The 14,314-nt window shown below is 37.0% G+C and overlaps 1 protein-coding gene across 1 annotated transcript in view; it reads right to left on the bottom strand.

Moving 5' to 3' along the window:
• The window catches only part of wech (tripartite motif containing 71 protein wech), a 22,116-nt gene that overhangs the window by 3,689 nt on the left and 4,113 nt on the right, over positions 1 to 14,314 (bottom strand). The window contains exons 2-3 of the mRNA XM_011499532.1: positions 888 to 1,060; positions 97 to 381 (exon numbers count right to left, since the gene is read on the bottom strand). Coding sequence (XP_011497834.1) covers positions 97 to 381; positions 888 to 986 — 384 coding nt within the window. The 5' untranslated portion in view covers positions 987 to 1,060. The remainder of the gene's footprint in view (positions 1 to 96; positions 382 to 887; positions 1,061 to 14,314) is intronic.

The raw sequence follows: 14,314 nt of genomic DNA, 5'->3' as shown, positions 1-14,314 counted from the left end.
GCTGTCGATGAAATTGGCAAGATCGTCGGACAAAGCCGATACGAAGGATGAAGGAAACGGTGATAGGAGCATGGATCAGTGGCAGGTAAACCTCACCTGATGCAGCGGCTTCGAGCACGTGTCGCATGGTAGATCCGTACAGTCGCGGCATCTCGAGTCGCTATAGCTGCCTGGCGAGGGCAATCTGATGTCACAGGCGTTGCCGAAATCCTCACCGTTAACCACTTGCAGTAGGCTGCTTATGAGCGAGTCGACACTTAGGTCGTCCGGAGATCTGCCATAGCACTGGGAGTTCGGGCTACTACCCGATGAAACTGTGCCAGGTGGACTGGTACTCGAGTAGCCAGATGTTACGTACTGCCATGGCGAGTTGTTGATCAGCTGAAAATATATCCGTCAATATTTAGCATCGAGCACGACTCAAGGAGACGAAAATTCTTATTACGATGGTCGCTATATTTTGGAAGGTTGGAACGCGCATCGATAATGGTCGTATTTAAGAATCTTTATTTAAATTATGGCCAAGACTTTTATAATCGCGCGGACGCTTGTGCGTAAATGCTTGAAATTAAGTTATTGCCATGTACATTTTCCTATATAAATTTAATCATAATTAGTAACGGGAAGGGGCAAACTTCCAATTTACGGAAGTGACGGTGGTAATTGGCAGTGAGTGCTATCGTTGCTCTCGATGAAATTAAAGAGAGGGGGAGGGGTAGAGGTGGAGAGGGGTTAGAGGGGGGGGGGGGGGGAGAGGGGGGGAGGAGTGGAGTAGAAACGAGTGGTTGCCGTTACACGCTGCTTCAATCGAAGTGAAAAAAACAATGGGAAGAGGAAGAAAGATGCGATGTGAAGAACATAGGTTACATCCGCGTTATAATATGTACCTTGAGATCAGGGAATTTAGAGCAGGGTAGATTGGGCGTGACAGTAACAGATTTCCAGGAGGTTCTTACCCCACGATCGTAGCTTTTGCCATGACTCATCGTGAGGCAAGTGGGTCGTCCGATGCCGTGCGTCGATGTATCTCCTCAACGTCACTTCGCGGGATGACTCCAATCTGTAACACATACAAAAAAAATAGCAACCGTTAGACGCGAGTATGTCGGACGTACAATGCTTCACGTACATTCTCAATTTAAGTGGACTCCATATTTTATGAGGGACCGCGATAACCTAATGAAAAACAAAAGACTCGCGTACTATATTGCGATAGTTGCCAATTGGAGGGAAGGACGAAATCTCCTGGTTCTTGGGAGGATCGAAATATTTATGTTTTATACGAGACGCACTGTTAGGCGCAACTTAGCCGAGCACACGTGCTCTAATTTACATTACGTTACATAATAATTTATGTGGAATAATGTGCAGGGAAAGACGGCTATTAGTATGACGGACTATCCTCGTGCGTTCTTAATTACTTTAATAAAAGTTTTCTTACTTCTATAATTAATAAATATGCAATTTTTATACGATACTTGATTACTCTACAGCTAAGTTTGGATGTGTAAAATAATTATTATAATTCTTATAACATTAAACGATTAAATTAAATGTAATAAATATACTTTCGGTCGTCTAGTGTTTATGTGAGTAAAGTTACAATTTTACATGAGCTCACACATCTACTACTAATAAAATATTCACCTTCAAAACTTGACTCTTAAACATGACCTTTCACGAAATGTATAGAAGAAAAAAAAAACATCAAAAAATACTACGCAGTAGCCGTAAAATACATTACACAGTAAAACGTGTGTGTATATCATCACTAACGTATTCGGAGTGCAATGTAAAAATGTTAAAATAAGAACAGTAATAACTTCAGATTATGAAGGGGATGTAAAAAAATATTGGCTTTTTATAGCCTGTTTTAGGATACAGTAAGGACTGACTCTAAATTGAGATCTACAGAACCTCCTTGAAATTATACTTTTTTTTAATAAATAAATAAAAACAAGTACAAGAATATAAATAATTGATGAATATATAAATTATTCAAAGGAATGCGGAATTTTCAATAAATTAGCCACTAGTATAACTAGATTATCTAATAAAAACTGACTGTTATGATCATTATGAGAAGAGACAGTTTCTTTAAATTAGCTCGATAGCTAATAATGTAAATGTGATACGTAATAAATATATGCATATATGGGTGTGTTTGTGTGTGCGTGCGTGCGTGCGTACGTGCGTGCGCGCGCGCGTGTGTGTACGTGTAATAGGCAATCAATAATGTGGCATACGCGCGCACGTGTGTGCATGCGTACAGGCAGCCATGCGTATGTATTTACATTTCGCTTGATGAAAAAGTAAGAACGATAGCAATTTTGATATTTTAAGTTTTTTCTAATCCATTATAGTTAGCTTTATATATATTTTTTATTGTACTTTTAATTTTTCCAGCAGTGCAAATATAATTGTAATGTGTTTGCTAATCCGAGAAAAAAAAATCATAAACATATATAAAGCTTTATAAGTTAAAAGAGACATTATTTTGCATTATACAACGAGGTAATATAAAAATACAAAAACTACGTTAAAAAAAAAAAGAAGGAAAGAATAAAGAAAAGATCAAATTTTGGCAGTAATGCCTTATCAGTGTGTGTGTGCGCGCGCGTGTCCGTGTGCGTGAGCATGAGAAATCCACTCGAATAATATTAGAAAGACCAGAACACATATGGACTCTAAGTTACTCTACTCGTCTACCCTTCATTACATCACGATAAAAAATTCACGATCACGTAGCTTACTTCGCCAGTTTTTCTCTTTCGAATACAGTTATTTCTTATTTTTTATCGAAAGAGCACACTCCCTAGGTCCTAAATTGCATTAGAAATAATAAGTAGAGATTAATTTCAATTATAAATCATTTATTAATATCGTCATTATATGTTTATCCTTATGCCATTAATTCAAGTTTATTAAAACTGCGCGATTAGCAAGACGAATGATCATTGAAATTTATATTAAAGAAAGCATGTACGTTAGCAGAGTGAGAAACTAACTATTCCTCCTTACAGTCAAGCCTGTGACTTCAATCTCTCTCTCTCTCTCTCTCTCTCTCTCACTCTCTCTCTTTCGCGCTCTCTCTCTCTCTCTCTTTCGCTCTTTCTCTCTCTTTCGCTCTTTCTCTCTCTTTCGCTCTCTCTTCCTTTCCAACTTACCCCTTGTCAAGATCTTGCCTAACCGGATAGCAAACACGGATACTTGTACGGAACAGGAAGGAACGCGGAAATTCCCGCGAAGGAAGCGCATGCGGAAGCCCAAGTCGACACCGGTTATGAATGACTAATAATTTAGGGAAAAAAAAAGAAGGAAAAAAAGAAGGAAAAAAACAGGTTAACCGAACCGGGGCCATAACTGGGAATAATACTTCCAGAACGGATCCATGGAATACCAACAGCGTGAAACACGCACGGAGCAAGAAAGTAGTACGTACGGCGAAGAGAATTTCGATTCGGATGTTACTCGGCATTTAGCATCGCCCCTATATTTATTTTGATTATAGTTAAAATTTAACGCGATCGATCATTGGCCGAGTAAATATTGAAATTTCAGTCTGAGTTAGATAAATCGAAATGTAAACGAAGCATAATATGTACGGGTAACTAGTTTAACTAGCCGGACTATTTGGATATAAATGATATTTTTAATTAAGCTAGAAGATAGGAGGCACGTGAGAAGAATAATTATAATGAGACATATCAAGAAGATTAGCCTCACAACAAATTCTCACAATATTTAATATAAGGATGAAAATTAATTATTGATTTATTTTGAGGGGTGGGGAGAGAGCCGGGGGAAGGTGAGATATTATATAATGATTGCCATCATAATATGTAATCGATTATAAATAAGGTTTGCTGGCCAATCGGAAATATTGGAATTCCATAAATAAGTGCAATTAAATCTCGACAAAATAAATTAATTTTATCAAGCAATAACTGATTAAAATATCAACGATTACGATTAAGCGGTAATAAGTTGGCGTGCAATGGAAGAAAAAAATCTTTGAATGTTGAGTGAGGCATCTCAAAATCAACCTAATAATGGAGGAATCCAGAATGCCAAGAAGCACCAGAAATAGAAAAGGTAGAATTTTAAAAAGGGAGCGCCGCCGGAGAAAATCGTGGCGAGTAGACCGAAGGAAATGGGAAAAGTGAGAAGTGGAGCCAAGGAAGATAAAGCAGTCGAGACAAAGTCTCGTCATAACAAGATAGACTGGATGGCGCGTGTACGTTGGGGCCCCAGAGCCCTGACACCCGGGCCCCGTGACAACATACGCGAGCTAGCGTGCGCGCACGCACGCACGCACGCACGCACGCACACATTGCTTAGGGATCCCGCGCGAAATCAATAAAAGCGTCGGGAGCTGTGACGGCGACGACGGCGGCTGGAGCCGAGAGGGAGGGAGGGAGTACGGGAGGGTTGGCGAGAGGGAGTGAAGGGGGGTCGACAGCGGGCGGGAAATCTGGCCCCTCACCCGGCGGTCTAGCCCCATCTCTTTCGCTCCCGTGGATTCATCTTACCCTTCTACAGGCGCGTGCGTGGCGCGCACAGATGCACGAGGGGAGCCAACCACCTCCCTTTCTCTCTATCTTGCTTGCCCTTTACACTTTCTCTCTGATCACGACGGGGCCGATTTACCGGTTTCGACCTTCCAAACGATATACGTATATATACATAAAGAGTGCGAGAGAGAGAGAGAGAGAGAGAGAGAGAGAGAGAGAGATCCCCTGTACAATATTGGTATATATACAATGTGTACGTTTTTATCCCCGCGCTCATCCGTGCCGGTCCACGAATAAAAGACAAAGAATGAGAGAGAGTGAGAGTCTTTTTTTTTACTGCATCTTTTCTCTTTCATTTCTCGTTGCCGCTGCGCTATGGTAATCATTGTTAGACCATCGTTTTCATTGGCATTGATGAAAATTTTAGTTAATTTGGCCGTATAAGCTTTTTTTTCATGCAAATGAAGACTGCCTCGTGAAGCAATCACTGGGTAGGCAGGCAAAGGGAGAGAAAGAAAATTAGTCTCTGATTACGAAGTTACAAACTAGACCCTATTCTCATCAATGTGTATATATATATATATATATATATATATATATATATATATATATTGGTAAGGTCAATGGTTATTAGGAGGTGTGTATGTGTGTATATAAAGTACAATGTGCTTATAAAAGTTTAAATATTGTCTAGAATTTTAAATAATAAAAAACGAATATTCGATTGACTAATGAAACTAAATTTAATTCTATGCATTTTATAAAATTAATGAATATAATCATTTATTTTATATCCATAAAAATGATGACTGTAGGGTGCATAATATCGTATATAAGCAAAACATCAAGAGTTTGGTCATATTTCCTGTACACTCCACGGAAGGTGTAAACGTTAATACAGCCTCTTCATACTCCTATTAGATAAGGAAATAATGAGTTTTTTTTTTAAACAATAAAATGCTCGTTAGATAGTACTTATATAAACTGCACGGACTATATATTCAATCTTAAAAATAACTTAGTATTTAGAGCAGCGTAATAAATGCTCAATTGGTTGGTAGATAAATGAGCAAATAAGATTCCCCGTTTTCCAGAAAATGTAAGGCATTACGTACGTATTCGCGCGTTGATCAATAAAGAGAGAAACAGTTCCAACTTTAAGGGGATACTACTATTGGCGTAAATCCTTACCCTTCGAATACTTTATTCCCTAATGACTGGGAAACATTTCTAGCAGCGCGTCGCGCTGTAACCGTGTCGAAAACCCTCGCGCGCAGAGTGAAGAAGAGAACTAAAGCCACATCGATCACAAAAGCTTCCAATTCGGGGAAAATTTTCCTCGACGCCCCAAATTCCATGATGAGAAAGAGTAAGCGAAACTCTTACTAAAACTCAGTCGAAACTATTGGGCAAAAGAAAAAAATTATGAAACACGGAGAGGGTGAAAAGAACAATAATTTATGAGTGTTGGGAAAGGGAAAGCTAGCTGCCTTTATGACCTGCCAATGACTATTAGAGAAAGGAAATTAACTACCTATATAGAAGTCTCGATTTATAAAAATTAGTTATAGACTTTTTTCTAATGAATTTATGTATTTAATTTGATGGAAGATTGATATTGCCTCATTTCTCATACAAAATGGCATCTTTATCGCAAAATCAAATGAGATTTGTCCCGTGCATATATAGCCAAAGCTATTCAAAACTCGGATATCTACCCCCCACTATTAAACGGTTTCGCTATACTGTACTCGCAGCACTGCCTAAGTATAGCGAAAGTAGGCAGCTGTAACATCAATTTCTATATTCATAACGCTCTACAACTCTTTCGATGCCTACAATATCACAAAGAATTTAATCACTAAATAAGAAGTAATGTTTATATATATATATATTTTATTTTATTTTTTTTTTAAATAAGGAAAGTCGGAGAGGAGATTCGGAGAGGGGGAGGGGGGAAAGGGAGAAAGAGAAAAGAAAGAAAAAGGAAAGGATATAAAACATACTCCTTGGCTTATCTATGACCGTAGGAAAAAAAAAACATAAATCTGTTTATAATTTGAAGAGTGGATTGACAGAAACCATAGACAACAGAAAATTCATAAATGTCTGGTTTCGGAAAACCGTCCAGCTTCCCTCAAAATTCCATAATGCCAGCGAATGCATAAGTGCACGAGCAAGGCAAGTTGGAACGATGATGCACAAGGGGGGAGAGGGTGGGAGAGATACGAAGGCTCAGACCGACCGAAGTCAGAGAAAGAAGGAAATAACGACGAATCCCGAAAAGAGAAAAAGATAGACGGGTAGCAGAGCTCAACTGATTTTCCAACACGCAACTAACCATAGTCACTTCCCTCTCTCTCTCTCGGGAACATTTGTCGGCCAGATAAAGCAAGGCCCAACAGTTGTGCCGGACCTCTTGGAGGTAATGCCGGCTTTTCCGAGAACGGCCGAAGAGGAAGGCACGACGAGGCCCACCTGTACCGATATCACTGCCTTCGATGTGTGCGTGCGCTCGGTCACGCGCGAACTTGAAACTTTTCCTAGGCTGCTAGGACTTATACCTAAGGTCGGGGAGCCTATAGTTAGGTCAGCCCTTAGTGACGGCGGCAGCGGCTTACAGATATTTTCTTCTATCTCTGGGTTGCATGCGCAGGCGTGGGCCTTGTTTTCTCGCCCTCGCACACACGCGCGCGCTCATGCAAGTGTAGTTTCTCTTTTCTCGTATTCTTCCCGAGGATTACATGAATTTTCTGGGAGCGGAAGGCCCACTTGAACCAATGAAGCCAGAAGTTATACAGAAAATGCGGAACGCCTCAGGAGGACGCCCAAGCTCGAGAATTTTTCTTTTTTCCCGTCCCTTGCTAAAGGGAAAACACTACTGTGCTTATTGTTTGCATATTGTTAACTTATTCATAATAATAATAATAATAATAATAATAATAATAATAATAATAATAATAATAATAATAATAATAATAATAATAATAATAATAATAATAAAATCTTAGTTAAGAAATGTCAGCACACTTCTTTTTATGAGGCCGGACAAGATAGATTGTACATAAATTCTGTGACAACGAGCTTAACTTGACGAAGATAACAAACCTTGGTCAAGTTATATTTAACTTTGTATTGTTATTATCGTATTACGCAACATCGTTATTACCCATGCAAAGATCGGGATTCTTGCTGAAAAATCAAATTACACTACATAAAGTGGATAATGAATGCCGTGGATAACAATTATCAACCAGTTACGCATTTATTTGAAAAAAATTGAACCACGATTATTGTTATTTCAATGGAGACAGTCGAACATTGTGTAGAGAGGGATGAGAAATATATCAGATTGAGTACAGAATGGAAGAAAAATATATACGTCGCGCTTTTAATTGAATCGTAGTTCTTTTTGAGTTCCAAGACATTTCTAAGAATACAATTGTATCCTGTTATGGTCTAGTAATTGTATTCAGGATACTACCATAATCCTTTTTAAGGAATGCCATCGATCAACCGTAGGCTTATTTTCTTTTTCCGAAAAAATTGTTGGTCATGGATAAACCATTGGGTTTTTAGGTCGAAATTGAAAGATTACATCCCCATAATGAACTTGTAAACACAGTGCACTAAAAATTTTCTCGTTGCCATAAGGGCAACTCCGTGTGGTATGCTGAAATTAAAAAAAAAAAAAGAAAACTTTACGCCATCTCCGATTTTAAAAGTCGAGAATTAGTATTATATAAGTGTAGCCTATCTGTCTGTCTTCCCTACATCAAAACTATTTCATAGGTTTAATTGATTTTTTTCTAATGTGATTTTTAAATAAATAAATTTTAATTAAATATTATAATTAATTAAATTAAATTATAATTTTAAATAAATTTTTAAATGAATAAAAAAAAAAGAATTTTTTCTAATTCATCATATACTGTCTATGCACCTAGAAAATCGTTCCGTAAATGATTTAAATAATAGTTTAACTCCTACGGATAAGTTTAATTTATTGAAATTTTTGTGCGACATTTAAGTGATTTTATCGAATTTAAATTTCGCAAATATAATGAATCAGCATAATTACTTTTGTTAAATCTTCACTACATATTTGAATTCACTACACAATTGATACAAATTCCTTTTTGTAATTACGTAAGTATCAATGTATTTTGTTTAAGCTTAAATGTTTGTTATTATTCGCATAAGTAGTAAGTTTTTGACAACACTAGCTTACATTTTAATAAAATAATGATATGATTCTTCATATCACACGAGATTGTATTATTAGTGGAATATAATCAATGATTATTTGCTTATAACTTGAAAACTGAGGCACGAATACTGAAAAAAAAAAACTTATTTTCAATACTAATGATTCAACCAACACTATATTTATCATCTATTTTAAGTAGAGATAAGATTCAAATATTTTTCCTTTCAAAAACGGCAAATCGTACAGTAGTTATCACGAATAGTATGGAAATTACGTAATGATAATATTAAATTCCTAACTGTCCGTTACGTCACTGCACTGCGCCAGTTATATGCCGTCCGCCTACGTATGAATTTAATTGTTCTTCCATTTCGACGTAACTAAGAAACATTAACTATCGCTCAACAATTATCGATCAAGTTGCTTCTCAGCTTCCAGAGAAATAAAAGTATGATATAAAGGCAGGATGATAATTAATTCAACACACGCGCACACACACACACACAAAACCAGCATCGACGCACCCCTAATAACCATTACCAACCACTATTTAATATCTAACGTATTCGTGGAACGATACATCGTTGCATCGATGCATTACCACGTTGCCGGTCATCCACGTCGGTACGCGCGCCCATGTTATTTCGTTTAATCTTTTATCTTGGCGCGTTAACTATCGAAACGGCAAGGACATTATTTCGATCGGCCACTCGGCATGATAATGAAACGGGGAGAAAATGCCGTGAACCAATGGGGTGCGCGAGCTTAATAGATCCGCAGAAGCCAAAAGGAGCGAAGCGAGCCCAAGAGGGAGTGAGCAAGCGCGCGGGCGCGCGCTAAAGAGAGAGAGAGAGAGAGAGAGAGAGAGGGTGAGAGAGAAAAGGAGAAAGGGACAAGGAAACAGGCAATGTAAAAATAGGGTGGACCATTTTTTTCCCTCTCGATCCACGTGTACGCATATGTCGCTCGCTCGCGCTAGTAACAGGAATCTTTTGAAAAGGAGGCCCGCTGCTACTGCCGCCCTTGCACCCAGAGCCACAATGTATTTAATTAACATCTCTCTCTTTATATATATATATATATATATACATATATATATATATATATATATCTCGCTCTCGTGCATCTTACACGAGCAATAATCAAGCTTCTGAATAGCAACTCTTTGGAAAATAAATTTATAGGAACCAACACAAATGCAAATTCTCGTTGTTTTTAGCGTAATCACTGTCCCGCGTTTTTCGTCTTCTTCGCCTACCTTATGACTCGAAAATTTCATCTAAAAGTCAACCTAGATAATTGTTCTCATTCTACAACCATTACTACCTACCGCACGTTTGATCGCACGAATTTGTGTTCATTATTTTATTTTCTACCTCTGCCTTTGCCGTTTCATTTTTCTACTTACTTCAACTTATTTATACTCAATGATCGTGCTATAATTTTCGCTTATCTTTAATTTCCTGTTGCATTATTTAAAGCTTTAAATTGCTTGGCGTATTCGTTGTACAAATTGTACTATCCTCCACTAAACAGCATTAAAAACAGTTAAGTATTCGCGAGAAAACATAAACAAGTACTATTAAAATATAAATATTAAAATATTAACGATTTTGTTTATTTAAATGTGCCGTTAGTTGACATTTCTATTAACAACAGGGGTGGCTATTGTACTAAGGCCATTTGTGTAAAAGGCCACGGTTTTTTCAAAGTTTTTCAACCAGCAGCTGGCCATGAAGTTTGGCCATAATTTTAAATACTATCAATACGATGAAGAGACAAGTACGCATGCATGCACGCACCCTCGCACATACACAAAAAGAAAGAGAGCGAGAGAAGAGAACGACAGGAGCAAAGATGAAAAGTTGAAAGGCAAAGGGTCTATTATGGAAAAATAAATGTTTCTCTTTCCTAAAGTTTTCGAGCTTAAGCTCGAATGTCTACCTGTAGCTGGTTTACGATTTTTTCCTACGTCTCTTCGCAAGACATTGAAAGCCTAGGACGCTCCAGGTAGGTTCCCTAGAAAATCCGACAATAAAATTTACATTCAAGCCACTTTTACAAAAGTGTGTACCCAGAGTTTCGTTATCTAGCAAAACCGAGCGCAACCCCTCGGTTTCGCTTATAATTTAAGAACGAAAAATCTATTTACTGGCTACGTCTCAGCCATCGTTTCCGATTTCCGTACCTTCCAAGCGCCGCTCAATATAGTTACATTCGATGCCTTTCTTAATTAACAGGAAACCGTGGGTGATTTACGACTGCTCGCACAATACCCAATATTTAATCGGCAATAGATATTTATTAATATTTTTATAGGCACTATTTTAGCATACACCATTGAAATGCCATAATTTATAGCGGCAAAAATCAAAAGGTAATCAACGATATTACTATTTTGTTACAATAGCAACGACTCCGAAATGCTTTCGTAAACTATGTACAAAATACTTGGCGAGCTAACAGTGATAAAAGAGTCAAATTTGCCTAATGCCTGATTCCAAGCATAATTTTTATCAACATTTTACATCAGTCTTATATATTTATAAATCATGCATTAATCCCCACAAAATATTCTCGTCGTGCCTATTAAAAGAGAAAGTAATTGCAATTAGTATTTTTTAAACGCGCTTTTGATACAGAAACATTGGAAACATTGTATTCTTTTATCGTTCCGCTTCACGCGAGAATGAAAAAAGTTTGAGGGATGCGCTTAACGTTCAATAAAATTGAGAGACTAAAATAAGATTGAAATAATTAAGTTATTGTAGTTGGGTTTTACTCGAGGATCCTGCTAGATATTGCCAATAAATAGAATTAATATCTTTACAAATCATTATAACGTTTCATACATCAGAAGGCAAGGCAATAATTCAGAAATATAAATAAGCATATTTAAAAATTTATTAACAAGTTTTTAAATAAAAATAGGTAGCAAAAATTTACCTTTTCATAAACTACTGTTACACTACCTCGTATAAAATAAAATTCACATGGCTCGTAAAACGAGGAATAAAATTTATATTTATGGTATGGCATACATTGTAAGAAATAAAATTGAATGCTAAAATCTTCAACAAATATTTTACACACATTTACTTTGCTTGCCATTAAAACCATTATGTGCTAAAAATTGATAGCCATAATATTTCTGTTCAATGTTTTTTTATTTTATTTTCAGAATATCAAATTCTGCATTTATAAATTAAGCCACGATAGTTTCATTCGTCCGTAATTAGTCGCGCAAGAATTATCAAGAAATATTTTGTCCTTTGAATTAATAATATTATCAATAAATTTACTATAAATATTGATCAAATATCAAATTAGATAATTAATTAATATTAATGTGATCATCTACTTATTGGTAAATAAACAATTGATCATTGGGTCATGGCTGTATTTTGTAATAAATTGATTTTAATTAAATTAATTAAAATTAATTCATGCACATAATTTGTGAATAGGCCTCATTTTTGGGTTTTAGGGTCTTATGTATAAACTTATTATTAAGCTACTCGAAGAAATATTTAGCTCAGTCTCAGTTACGAAATGAATTGAATTTCATTTTCCTCTATTAAATTTGACAACGGTAAGCGACTTCTCGACCGTTCTACTCTGTCACTATGATTTTTCGTTACAATACATACAACATCGTGAGTTTGTGAGTTTCTAGACGACCGAAAGCAAAAGTAATGTATGAAAAAGAGTCTATGATTCGAGAATTTGGGTAAACAAACTCTCTTTTTCGCTCGGGTTCATACAATGGTGAAATAAATCACCTCGATTCAACTTAAACAATATAAATGATAGAGAATTGGCTATGGTAGAATAATTATTAAGTATCTTTGGAATATTGTTGCTGTAAAGCAAGCCTGACTAGATTTTATTACTATCAAAAGGTACCAAGGATCTTACTTTATGAATTTGGGCGTATAAAGAGCAATACCAGCTAAAAAATTATTTTCTCCTTCGGCTAAATGCCTCGCGGGAATTTCCCGCGCTATCGATGCCGAGTAAATACGCGAAAAAAAAATGCGTACCTCGAGACAAAAATCCATACACCAGATGAAAACACTGAAAGCTGGGGATGAAATAAGAAAGTAGTAGAGAGAAAGAGAGAGAGAGAGAGAGAGAGAAATGAAGGAAAAAGACAGACTAAGAAACGAGAAAATAAAGGCGACTTTCCAGCAGGGAGTCAACGAACCAAAGCAACCGTTCATTTCGTTTTCATCTACGAAGGTTGCGAGTGGCGCGCTCAGCCTCACGCTTCTCCCCCTCCCCCTCGCCCCACCATTGGCTCTCGCTTTCATTTTAGGGATGCGGATGTATATATGTATACGATTACGTGTATACGTAGAGTGGATGTCGCGCGTCGGCTTCTGCTTCTTTCGCTCGCGTCAGGGCTACAAAGTATAAGATTATGGCGTTCTATATGTCGGGCTCGGTCCCCATTAAGCGAACATAAAGCGCCATACGCGCTAAACAGCTAATATTTTTCAATCCGATATTTTGCTCCTCCAAGAGTCGATATAATGATGCACTAGAAGAGAACGTTAGGAATATCAATAACGGAGTCAAGGGTGCGTCCTAAGGCCCTTTTGTTGATACGGGCAGTAATTTTTTATCCAAAAACTTAATAGATTTTTCACTATCTTCAAATTCTGCTGATTTTTGCCTTCGTTTCTTTTATTCGCTTAATAATTCTATTGAACGGCGTGTGAATTCATTTTTTAATATGCATTTTTAATTGCTATTAATATGATTACACGTTTATCGTTACGACTTATTAGTTTGAAAATTGATTAACCAATAGGGATCCAATAGTGCTTGTTAATATATACATTATTATCCTGTGATATATAATTTTGGGACAGTTAGTGTATCTATAGCCATTTGCAAGTAATGATGTATGAATTGATATAATTTGGTTTGCAATTTAATTATTAAATATTGTGTCAATTTATCCAAATTATAAATACTATACGACAGTACTGTGTGGGAAAGGGATGATTGGGTCTAGAAGCTGTGAATTTCCATTGGCATCTGCGAAGAATTTGGTTGAATGAAAAAACCAAATGAAAATGCAGCGATTTGACATGCACGATGATTTTATAATAATACCAACGGAGTTATCCAATGGAAAACTACTGAATCTCAATATATTTTTACGACATCAATAAAATCAGAATCACCGACGTAAAGTCAAGTAAACATTCAATTACCCGCTCAAAGTTGAGGCCGAATTCGTTTCCAACGCACGCATACGTCATACAAAAGACAATTTGAAAGTGGTTTTACATCAAGAGCTTCTCATCGCTTTTGAAGTCTTTCTTTGGCAAAAACGGCGAGAAACTTCCCGCGTAGATATAATGTACATATATCTCTATTGCAGGCACGGTGTCATCGGTGTGGAAAGGAGAGCGAAAATACTTGTCCACCTTTCTTCCTTTCTAGTCCTCCTTCTTGTCTCCTCTCTCTCTCTCTCTCTCTCTCCTACTCCTCCTCCTCCTCCTCCTCCTCCTCCCCTTGTTTCCACTGCTTTTGCAAGCCCACGCAATCGATACTCGTAGCATTTTCTCTTTCCCCC

This window comes from Ceratosolen solmsi, unplaced genomic scaffold, assembly GCF_000503995.2.
Source record: "Ceratosolen solmsi marchali unplaced genomic scaffold, CerSol_1.0 scaffold35, whole genome shotgun sequence".
NCBI classification, from domain to species: domain Eukaryota; kingdom Metazoa; phylum Arthropoda; class Insecta; order Hymenoptera; family Agaonidae; genus Ceratosolen; species Ceratosolen solmsi.
The sequence above is the reverse complement of the archived record's forward strand: the minus strand, read 5'-3'. Positions and strand labels throughout refer to the sequence as shown.